This window comes from Ascaphus truei, chromosome 4, assembly GCF_040206685.1.
Source record: "Ascaphus truei isolate aAscTru1 chromosome 4, aAscTru1.hap1, whole genome shotgun sequence".
NCBI lineage: Eukaryota > Metazoa > Chordata > Amphibia > Anura > Ascaphidae > Ascaphus > Ascaphus truei.
In genome coordinates this window covers 12,092,462-12,104,586 of record NC_134486.1, presented here as the reverse complement: position 1 = coordinate 12,104,586, position 12,125 = coordinate 12,092,462, and the positions used below count along the sequence as shown (strand labels likewise).

At 47.8% G+C, this 12,125-nt stretch overlaps 1 protein-coding gene across 4 annotated transcripts in view; it reads left to right on the top strand.

The window, feature by feature from the left end:
- The window catches only part of SLC5A6 (solute carrier family 5 member 6), a 62,461-nt gene extending 51,150 nt beyond the window's left edge, over positions 1–11,311 (top strand). For 3 of the 4 annotated variants that reach the window (XM_075595351.1, XM_075595352.1, XM_075595353.1), the window contains 4 exons: positions 2,976–3,157; positions 3,435–3,538; positions 4,163–4,317; positions 5,856–11,311. In XM_075595351.1, the coding sequence (XP_075451466.1) occupies positions 2,976–3,157; positions 3,435–3,538; positions 4,163–4,317; positions 5,856–6,020 (606 nt within the window). In that variant the 3' untranslated portion in view covers positions 6,021–11,311. The remainder of the gene's footprint in view (positions 1–2,975; positions 3,158–3,434; positions 3,539–4,162; positions 4,318–5,855) is intronic. The other variant, XM_075595354.1, reaches the window with a different exon arrangement.
- Positions 11,312–12,125: the final 814 nt, after the last annotated feature.

The window sequence follows — 12,125 nt, the reverse complement described above, 5'->3', positions numbered from 1 at the left end:
ATGTAGTAGTGTGAGACGTCCTGTTCTGCAGGGCCCTGCTCATGTAGTAGTGTGAGACATCCTGTTCTGCAGGGCCCTGCTCATGTAGTAGTGTGAGACACCCTGTTCTGCAGGGCCCCGCTCATGTAGTAGTGTGAGACACCCTGTTCTGCAGGGCCCCGCTCATGTAGTAGTGTGAGACATCCTGTTCTGCAGGGCCCTGCTCATGTAGTAGTGTGAGACGTCCTGTTCTGCAGGGCCCCGCTCATGTAGTAGTGTGAGACATCCTGTTCTGCAGGGCCCTGCTCATGTAGTAGTGTGAGACGTCCTGTTCTGCAGGTTCCTGCTCATGTAGTAGTGTGAGACGTCCTGTTCTGCAGGGCCCTGCTCATGTAGTAGTGTGAGACGTCCTGTTCTGCAGGGCCCTGCTCATGTAGTAGTGAGACATCCTGTTCTGCAGGGCCCTGCTCATGTAGTAGTGTGAGACGTCCTGTTCTGCAGGGCCCTGCTCATGTAGTAGTGAGACATCCTGTTCTGCAAGGCCCTGCTCATGTAGTAGTGTGACACGTCCTGTTCTGCAGGGCCCCGCTCATGTAGTAGTGTGAGACGCCCTGTTCTGCAGGGCCCCGCTCATGCAGTGAGATGTCCTTTTCTGCAGGGCCCTGCTCATGTAGTAGTGTGAAACACCCTGTTCTGCAGGGCCCTGCTCATGTAGTAGTTTGAGACGTCCTGTTCTGCAGGGTATCCAGCTCATGTAGTAGTGTGAGACATCCTGTTCTGCAGGGCCCCGCTCATGTAGTAGTGTGAGACGTCCTGTTCTGCAGGGCCCTGCTCATGTAGTAGTGTGAGACGCCCTGTTCTGCAGGGCCCTGCTCATGTAGTAGTGTGAGACGCCCTGTTCTGCAGGGCCCTGCTCATGTAGTAGTGTGAGACGTCCTGTTCTGCAGGGCCCCGCTCGTGTAGTAGTGTGAGACGTCCTGTTCTGCAGGGCCCCGCTCGTGTAGTAGTGTGAGACGTCCTGTTCTGCTGTGTTTTGAAAAACAGAACGGGTTGCTAATAATGAGTAGTAGAGATGTTTGAATGTCTGGAAATGTGCTTTGCGAGTATTTGCATATTTGTTTGGCAAAGTCAATTTGCCCAGAACGTTGTGATATGAAGGCGACCTGCACATTGATTAATACATGACAACGTTCTCGCAGAATGTATTGCAGAACAAACATCGCACATTGGGCCAGGTTTGCACGTGTGTAAGGCAGGGGGAGGTGGGCTGAATGGGCACATACTGCAAGGAAAAGCAGAGCCGGTGCTAGCTTTGTAACACATGAAGGTCCGCTGCCCAAATGAGGATAGCGGCTGGGGCTCAAATGCACCATTTACCTCACTTAGCTAAAATTGAAAAAGCGATGGGGAGGCGGGGCTCTCGCTGTGGGGGAGGCGGGGCTCTCGCTGTGGGGGAGGCGGGGCTCTCGCTGTGGGGGAGGCGGGGCTCTCGCTGTGGGGGAGGCGGGGCTCTCGCTGTGGGGGAGGCGGGGCTCTCGCTGTGGGGGAGGCGGGGCTCTCTCGCTGTGGGGGAGGCGGGGCTCTCTCGCTGTGGGGGAGGCGGGGCTCTCTCGCTGTGGGGGAGGCGGGGCTCTCTCGCTGTGGGGGAGGCGGGGCTCTCTCGCTGTGGGGGAGGCGGGGCTCTCTCGCTGTGGGGGAGGCGGGGCTCTCCCGCTGTGGGGGAGGCGGGGCTCTCCCGCTGTGGGGGAGGCGGGGCTCTCCCGCTGTGGGGGAGGCGGGGCTCTCCCGCTGTGGGGGAGGCGGGGCTCTCCCGCTGTGGGGGAGGCGGGGCTCTCCCGCTGTGGGAGAGGCGGGGCTCTCCCGCTGTGGGGGAGGCGGGGCTCTCCCGCTGTGGGGGAGGCGGGGCTCTCCCGCTGTGGGGGAGGCGGGGCTCTCCCGCTGTGGGGGAGGCGGGGCTCTCCCGCTGTGGGGGAGGCGGGGCTCTCCCGCTGTGGGGGAGGCGGGGCTCTCCCGCTGTGGGCGAGGCGGGGCTCTCCTGCTGTGGGTGATGTTCTCGCTGTGGGGGAGGCGGGGCTCTCCCGCTGTGGGTGATGTTCTCGCTGTGGGGGAGGCGGGGCTCTCCCGCTGTGGGGGAGGCGGGGCTCTCCCGCTGTGGGGGAGGCGGGGCTCTCCCGCTGTGGGGGAGGCGGGGCTCTCCTGCTGTGGGTGATGTTCTCGCTGTGGGGGAGGCGGGGCTCTCGCGCTGTGGGGGAGGCGGGGCTCTCGCGCTGTGGGGGAGGCGGGGCTCTCGCGCTGTGGGGGAGGCGGGGCTCTCGCGCTGTGGGGGAGGCGGGGCTCTCGCGCTGTGGGGGAGGCGGGGCTCTCGCGCTGTGGGGGAGGCGGGGCTCTCGCGCTGTGGGGGAGGCGGGGCTCTCGCGCTGTGGGGGAGGCGGGGCTCTCGCGCTGTGGGGGAGGCGGGGCTCTCGCGCTGTGGGGGAGGCGGGGCTCTCGCGCTGTGGGGGAGGCGGGGCTCTCGCGCTGTGGGGGAGGCGGGGCTCTCTCGCTGTGGGGGAGGCGGGGCTCTCTCGCTGTGGGGGAGGCGGGGCTCTCTCGCTGTGGGGGAGGCGGGGCTCTCTCGCTGTGGGGGAGGTGAGGAGGAGCTCTATGGCTATTACTGGCCTTTTTAAAGAGATTTTGCCTCTTGCAACTCATTAAAAAGGGATAGTGGGGGAACATTTTCAAAAATGCAGTAAATATTATCTATTGTTGCACAACTGATATTATTTTATTTATTTATTTTTTTAAACATAAGATGTTGAGGGTAATGCTGTTTTAAGTGAAAGAACCAAATGTAAAAGCACGTGCCAGTTCCTTGTGATTTTGTGCTGGTCACTCTCTTCTCTCTGCTAACATTTAGATTGTTAGCTCTTTGGGAGGATGAGGTTTATGAGCCTTGAGTTAAATATAGACGTTCTCTTGTCCATTCCTCTGTTACCCTCTCTACGTTCTGCACCCAGGGAGCGATCAGCGGCTTGGTGACCGGGCTTGTCATGGCCTTCTGGATCGGCATTGGTAGTTTCATGTCCAAAATTCCGATTGTTTCTCCTCCGCTGCTGAACGCCACAAGTTTCCCAGAGGCTGCTAATCTGACCACCGTTGTTATGACCACGCTGCTAACTTCGCAGGCAGCCAAACGTAGGTGAGTGAACCGGGTTTCATGCATTGTACTGGTCTCTACTGAAGGCTTTCCCACTGCATCCTTCATTCACATACATGAGAGCTGTCTCCTTTCATATGTGCTCCACAAACAAATGGCACAATTGTCTTACCGAGGATGGTCCCACAGGGGAAATTTACGCCCTGTAGAATACATTTGGCCAGCCGAGTGTACGTGGGGCACATGCTCTGCCCTTCTCGTGCCCGTGAGATGCAGCAAGATGTATTCATTACACTGAGACTGGTCTTTCTCTTTTCAGTGTCACCGGTCTGCAGAGGTTCTATTCCCTGTCGTACATGTGGTACAGCGCTCACAACTCTACCACTGTGGTGATTGTGGGGCTCATTGTGAGTCTGCTCACAGGTATGTGCCAGACTGGTCCAATTGGTTATCACGGGGGACCTTTGACATGTTCACTTGCTTTAGTCCGGCAGCAGGCCGTATCTTTGTGATTTTCTGTATGCTTGTTGGATAAGGCTATTAGGAATACTGTTTAGGCGTCTGTGTTCTGTCTCCCCATTTAAAGCTGAGTAGTTTTCACTACTCTGGATGTATAAAGGCTGTTGGATTAACCGATCTGTCTTTAAGTAAAACTCATACCCCGTTAGCTGGTCACCAGAGGTGTCTCGTATGGAACATCAAAAGTTGTCGCACTCCATCCAAAGCCGATGAGCTTCTCCTGCTAGATGCCAGTCCGATTGTTCTAGCTGTTGTCATTTCCATCCACCCCTAAATTGAGGGCTTGTAGAAGTCAGTTTGCCGCAATGCTTTGAACAAAGATGCATTCATATTGTAATATTTAGGATTATATTGGGGGGTCTGTAAATTGGAAATGGTGATAAATTGATGAGTTGTGGTGTACTGAATCTTTTATTTATAATTGTGTAACAAGCCAGCATGTTAATCAGACTAAAGGAGCCAAGCCATTTTCAATGCGTTGCTGTCCTCTCCATAATGTCCCGAAGCCATCTTGTGCGTGTTTTACAGGTCCAGTAAAGGGCCGGGATGTGAACCCTCGCACGGTCTACCTGGTCCTTCCCAAGCTCCTCTTCTTCTTACCCGAGAGATACCGGAAGAAGCTCCGCTTTGGGGTGCCAGATGTTACAGAGGTAGGAGAGCGTCTCATGCCCAGACTCTTACAGGTACGCTGCGTTACACGCATGGCATGGTTTCTGTTCTTGGAGGGCTTTGTTCCTGCATCAGCGTAACATGAGCATTCTAACTGGTGTACAGATGTAGCAAGACTTAATATTTGTCTTACGAGGGGGATCGTGGCGATCGCTGCCTGGACTAATTTAATGCTGTGGGGGGGGGGGGGGGGGGCAGGTCTGGAAACATGGACTTCCCGCAGCGTGATCGTGGCCGACACAGCCCCCCAGCGCCGTGCCCGGTGGCTTTTTCGCCCGTGGCATGGAGACCGCAAGTCTTGCTACATCTGTAAGTGCGTCTGTGCATTTCCAGTCCCCCTTATTCGCTTGCAGTAGAAATAAACCAGGAAGTTCTTAAATGAGGGTCTCGTACCAGGGATTCCCTTCTACCTCTTCTTCTTTCATGCCTGGTATCTGTATCTCCCACTGCCCGGTTCTGCGCACCAGTTTGGCCCTGTATAAAAGTTCTGGAAGTGAAAAGTCGCCTAAATGCACATAATCCTTGCCAGGTTTCGGCGTGTAGATTAGATTGGAGGCTTCTTACCTGCAGTAGGTATTGAAGTCTGGAGAGATCAGCAGGTGCAAGATGTATGGGGTTTTGCCTATTGTATGGCTCTGCCATATTACTAATTTCTTCGAAGTCTCCGGTATCGTGGAAGGCCAGGATTTCTACATTTGGAAGTGTAAAGCCCGTCCCTGGACTTCTTTGTATGTACATTATCAGTCGGTGTCCTGAACATAAAATATTGCTTATAACTTTGCTCCTAGAGCGGCCGCACAGCTTTGCAAAGCCAGGCGATACTGGCCCCATCCAGGAGCAAGGCTTAAAGTGCTGGTATTGAGAATGAGCTGGTGGTTCTGTGTCGGAACTACAACGATGCAGGGAGGGGCAGAAAAACCATGCATAGTATCACAGCATGTACTGTATATTACACACGTGTACTGTACTGTGTTTTGTAACAAGATGCAACAGGTTCTAAAAAAAAATCCATGTGCAGCTTTCATGTACATATATAGATGTACCAACGTTATTGCTCCTGTTAACACACAAAACAATGTATTAAATACCATGGGTTTTCTTCTTAACCATTGTTTGCAATAGCACTCCTGTTAAATAACGCCCCAACGTAAACGCAATGCATCACGTTAACGGGTGCAATAACGTCTGCTATATTGTGTGTATATACACAGACGCGCGCACACACACAAGATATATATGGAATAGACTCTATTTATTTTTTTATACACGTGGACATAACTCTGTTTTATTATTATTATTATTATTATACAATAAAATGACGTGTAACGATGTTTAAAATAGGTGCATAATATTGGCCTTTACCGAATAAGTATTTTTTAGAACCTGTGCCGTGGGAAAGAAGATGCATCTAACGTAGGTATTTGGCAGAGGCCTAAAATGTGCCCCTTTTTGATAATGAGTATAAACTGCTTGCGAGAGCGTGTAACTCCTGCTTCTTTCCCCGGGACTGTGTGACCACCATAAACATGGGCGCATTTATGTTTCTTAACAGGACGAGCACACTGTGCCACACGCATCGGACACGGAGAAATCCTGCAATGGTTTCCTAAAAGGAAGTGTGAAGGGAACAGAAAAAGATGAGATGGAAGAAAAGTATTCCGGCTTTGAGCGATCTGAGGGTGGACACTCTTATGTTGTTCAGGAGACATCCCTCTAAACTATATTAGGAACAGAGATGGAGAACAGATTGAGATGGAAAAAGCAGGTAGTCTTGCCCTACACTGCCAGTACCAAAGTGAGGTCCTTGCCAAATATGCTGCCTTGTAGAAGCTGAGAAGCAGGTGGAACATCTCGTCTGGGTATGGAGGCTGGTTCCTGGATTTTTCTTTACCCAATCAATACTTAATCTAAGTTGATGAATAGCAGCATTAAGCCTCATGCCTAAATATACCGTTCCTTCCTCCACTTGTGATTTCAGTAAAACTTGAAGGTTTACTTTAACGTAAGTAGTCCCAAACTCAACACAGACATGTCCAACCACCGGATCCTCCAATAACATCTCTCCTACTTTAATGCCAAGTAAACCAACCTTGTCGCAATTTGTTCTAACTTCGGGCTAAACGGATCATTGAAATCTACATCAAGATTCTGGTGTGGGAGTTTAACAGATGTTACTGTACCTCTCGCTGTGTTTCTACTATATGTCAACATGGCTTAGAGGTCAAGATTAAGGTTAAAACTACTGCAAAGAATGAATTCTAGTAAATGCGCAATCCTCTTTAACATGAGACGCTTCTGAGAGTGAATGGTAATGTAACGGGCCATATCGATGCCAGTAATTGTGTCCTCCCAGGGGGAAAAAAACATCTTAAAACTGAAGGACATTGGGAGTGTTTGCTGCAGAAGTTTTAACCCTTCACTGCATTGTAGGGCGATGTGTTTTATGGACTCTGGCAGCGTAGGTGGGGAACGAAACTGGGGAACGGCTCGGACCCTGATCCGGCTGGATTTGTGAACCGCCTTGCAGAGGAGAATAGTGAAGCAATGTGACTGACCGGTGCAGATGCTGAATGGGAATATATGTTTAGTCTTGAGCTAGTAAAGAAATCCTCACAGTGCACCATGGGGGTTTCACAAATCACAACCCAATTCTCTAATGGGTGACCACAGGCAGATTTTACCTCACTCATATTTGTAAGTCGTAATCTTTTACTATTTCATCTCAGACGTCATTGAACAATTGTTAGGGGCAGGTTTAAAGTTTGCAAAGACGTTTTAGGTTGACTAATAGGGCTGCCGTACCTTCCTTTAAAGCAGCAATGACATCCATGGTAATCAGTGGGGGTTTATTTATTTGCCTACATTAGTAGGGGTCCGCAGAACTGGTTCAGCAGACACACGGCTCTGTTCCTCCCTGGCCCAGGCAACCCATTGGTGAGAGACTAGACTGGTTCTAGATAGTGTGACACTCGCTAATGCTTCCGTTTGCACCTTGGGTAATAGTGACCAAATATTTCCATCCATTTGCCCTAAACAAGCCATTGTGATACCTCCTCTTGATGTCCACAAAGGGGAAAACACCTTGTTCAGGGTTAAATAGCTTAGTTTGTGGGTACTACCGCAGCTGACATAACCAAGGACCGGTGTGGGGACTGACAAAGTTTATAATGGTATTTAGTTGAATTATAGTTACTGCTGTACATGTCTGTACACCTGCTTTATTCACCCCATTGTCATGTCATGCATTAGTTAAGCTACACCAAAGTATGACAAGGCGGATACTGTGTAGCAGTTTTGGGAACCTGTGTTAGGCCGAGTTCCCGCTGGCGCAGAGCGCGCTTATCCTTGGAGAGCGCTCCACGCATGAGCGCCAGGTGTCCTGGCATTTACGCGGAGGGTGGGGGGGGGGCGTTGCGGGTATTTGAGCGCGTTAGAAAGTCCGTTTTTTTTTTGTTTACGTGACCGGGGACTTGCATATATCTATATATGTAAGTAACCACGGCAAGCGCCGCCCGCTCAGCGCTAGCGGCGCCTCAGCCTAAGACTTGTAGATACACTCACGGGTGATCTGTCTGTGCTGTACATTGTACTATGCAGAGCTTTGTAACAACTATTCACCCATTATAACCCATTGGTGTCCCGTGTGCAGCCCCTAAACTTGAAATGAAAGATAGATCTTTAGTAGGTATTGTGACAAAGGACCACGAGGAGCTGAGCATCGTATCATGCACGTCAGCAGTCGGAGACCAGGGAAACACATAAAATTGCCTCCGACCGTTGCCCGTACATTTGTGTTCTGCATTTTTGTTTGGTTTAATAACTCAGGCTTGAAAACCAAACTTGCCTCCACCGGTCCCCTGCAGGAGGCTGCTTGTCCACCGTGGTGGCCAGAGCAGGAAAGAGCGTGGCTGCCAAAGACCCGCTGCTGTAGCAGATCTGTGAATCGCCGCTCTACTGGCTGAAGCTTTGCCCTTGCAGGGTGCTATGAAAAGTGGAGCACATGCAATCAGGCACACACATGACGAGCAAATAGTGCTAAGGTTTATTAAAGGGAGATGGATGTTTCGATCAACACCGTGTGACGTGAGACTACAACAAGCAGTGCGGCGATTCCAAAATGGTTAGACTGCAGCCGGCATCGTTCAGCAATCCCCATTTAATCCCATTTTAAAAGGGGCGTCATCTAGGAGTTAAAATATTCCTGCTTCTTCCAATAGCCACTGGCTTATAAAATATTTATTCAATTAATTGTGGCTTACAATGATCTTGCTGGAGGTTACTCTGACTTCCCAAAGATGCTGGAACTAAGAAAGATTCGGAGCACCCTAGTTGAACAAGTAATCGATGTAAAGATTATTGCATACCAGAGCAAGATTTCCAAGCCCATATTTACTATGCAGGGATATGCGGTAACACACCTAATGCTTCCACACCCATCTACAGCTCCTCATGGAAATTGTGTTAACTGTGGGAGAGGCCTATTGCAAGGGTCCATGGCACAAGCTTCCGCAATAGCAGAATTATATATTCAGTCAAAAATAAGTTGGAAAAAACATGCCAGGGGTAAAAAGAAATTACCCAACACCCGTCGTCCCCTGACGTGTTTCGTGAGCTTGTCACTTAGTGCCTTTTAGCCCTCGTCGTGTTTGCCAATGTTTTGTTACGGAATAAAGTATTTTGCTACTGAAGAATCTTGTGCCGTGTGTTTTGAAAGTGCTCGTGTCCTCCAGCATTGGAAGTGATCCTATGGGCGTTCAACAAATATAGCCCCTGGGGTACCAGTAGAGGGGAAAAATTAGAGCGCTTTAATGTAGAGAACTCAACCTGCATAACAACGTCACAAAAACGTGTCTTTAGAATACTGCGTAACGACTTAAACATGGCGTGTACAGTAACAGAAGCATATGCGTAATCCACAAAGACATTCTAAGAAACAACTATGTTCAAATCATTTTATACGTTTGTCATTATTATTATAGCAGGACTTTTACTTGGTTAACCTAATGGTACTGTACATCCAGTTATCAAATATATATTGTATAAATGGGCATAAACTGCTGGGTGCATTGCAAATCATGGATCGTGTTTTCTTATTTTCCTTATGCAGGCGATACTCCTATTTAATTCTTCCCAGAGACACTAAATATCCAATGTACTTTGTGGATGTTATTTATATATATATATGTGAGTGTGTAAATCTATTTCTCTGTGTGTAAATCTCTCTGAACGTGTAGTGAAAAAACAAAAAAATCTTATTTAATGAGCCCTGATTAGGGAGGCCTGATTATGAAAGATCCTGACCATTGATGGTTGGTCCTCTTATTTTATTATCTTCTAATCTTGATCTGAATGGTAATATTTATCTGCAGAGTGGAACCTATTGAGATTCCAGGACCCGTGGTGGTTGCTCTATTCAGACATTAAATTGCAACTGAAACACTGTCAAGATGTGGTTGGTATTGCAGCTAAAAATAAATTGTAATGCCTTTAACTAAGCTGTATCTCCAAAAGTATTATTTTGGCATTTTTCAGTTGGCAAAGGTCTAAGTAAATAAGGCAAATTGAAACTTTTTGTTTGCTTCAAATGAATACCAAAAAAAGTGACAATGACTAGAACATAGATTCTCAGTAGAAGGTTGTATCAACATGTTTATTTCTGTATATTAAGGAAATAGGTGTTTTGCTGCTTAGAACAATATGGGATGTTATTTCTGCCTATTCTGAGGTGGTTGTTGGAATTCTAAACTATTTAAATGGCTCTGGTATGAAGGCAAAAGTGGTACAATTCTAGATTAAATCAAATATCACCGGATGTTTCAAAGACAAAATCCCATTGTCAATATTTTATTTTATTTGATGCATACAGTTCAGATTACTGTGCTACTTTTTGCCTTGATACATGTTGACACCCATGTCTACAATTTATTTTCTTTGGCACCTGTTTGCTTACAGGTCTGTAGCGCAGGCTGCAATCTTCACCTTGGCTTAGTACTCCTTACCGGTACTTCAGGGAGAGAAGAAGTACATTGACGAGCCTCATACAAATGTAAACCCGTGTCCAACAAAGCTCTTACAAACCACCGCTCATCTAGTGTTTAATACAAATCTCTTGTTTACCGCCTGGCATAATTTCTGCGTTTTGGTTATATGGATTTGTTTAAGGTTATTAATCATTTTAGTGAACCAGCTTGATAGTAATTCATACTGTAGATGCGTTTGTTGCGTCTGGAGCCTTTAAAACGGATCTCCAAGTGTATTGTACTGAAGAAGAGATTGGTGGATTCCATAGTTCCATGCACCAAGTTTATCCAACAAACCCTATGTTGGTTCTCTAAAAAGTATCACAACAATGAATTTACACACCTCCTGGACCAATACAGCTTCCACAACTTTTAACTTTATTGTGGTTATATGGGGAAATGTTCAGTTGAAGGGTAATACAGACTTTGTAGAAAATGTATACAATGTGTGTTTGCATGCGACCTGATATTTTGTATGAAGCGTGAAGTGATAAAATGTTGTTGGAATGGGGCACTTTCATGGTTATACATGTCTATGCGTTTTAACCAGCCTGACCAACACAAGTGATGGGAAAACCAGTAGCTGTGGAAGGCCTGACACAAATCCTGGCAGAGATGCAGGTCATATCGATCTGGGATTTGTTTTCGGTTTTAGCTTTTGCTCAGGTTAAGAGATGTGACTCCAGATGTTCCTCTTCATCCTTGATGTGTCAGATGACCCTTTTGTCTCTAGTACGACCTTCCTGTCCTTGCATTGTCTCAAGTGTTTTGAAGTGATCTCGGTGAGTACACCAAAGTCCTGGGATGAATAATTGCACTGAATTTTGCTATTACAAAACGTCTTCATTTTGTAAATGGTATGAAATGGTTTGAAATTTGACATCTGTTTGTCTTTCCATGATTTGTACTCGATGAAAAATGTTTGTGAAACACAAAGCAATAAAATTGATGTAAAAGCACTTTTTGACTGGCCAGGTCTCTGTCTTGTGCTTTGTAATGGGGTTTTGCAATATAGGATGTGGCTGATGTCGATAAATGATCTACTTCTAAGGCTACGGCCCCAGAGCTCTTTGCTGCACACTCGTCTGGTGGCGCGTGAACAGATTACATCCGCGGTCTGTAGATGAGCTATGGTATGTGCGGGGATGGGGCCTTGACAGGGGCAGGGCATATCTGCCCTTCCATTGGCTGTTTGCTGAGCACGTGACCCGGCACGGGAAGACAAAATTCTTGTCTTCCCTGCCAGCGTACGCGTCACAGCGCTTTGTGCGCCCGCACACACACGGCCACTGGGGCCTGCCCCATAGAGGGCTGGGCTGTGGTGTGTGGTGTGCACGCTGCATCGGCCACTGGGGACTTGCCCTTAGAGTGGTCCAGGCTTCACAAACACCCGCCATGCTTTTTTACGTCATATAATAGAGCTGCGGATCCGTACAAATCAAAATAATATGGTTATATTTAATAAGCAGTGCCAAGTCCTAAAGTACATTACTGTTTAGTCCAAAAGCTCACTTCTCTCTCATAAACTTGTCTTGCTGCTACTTTTTTTATGTAGTTATGTACTCCTTCATAAAGTTCAATAGCGTTAATCAAAATGTAATAGTCTTCAGTGAATGAGTGTTTAATGACTGGTAATGCCTGTGATTCTGTACCTTCATGAATAAACCCAAACGGATGAGATTGCCTTTCAATGGCCCATAGTCCGTATATGAATCACATTAATTGACAATCTATGCTGTTTCATCTTGTTTTCAATAGGAAGTTAATTATTTTTTATTCTTTTTAGAAATTGTCTTCCGATA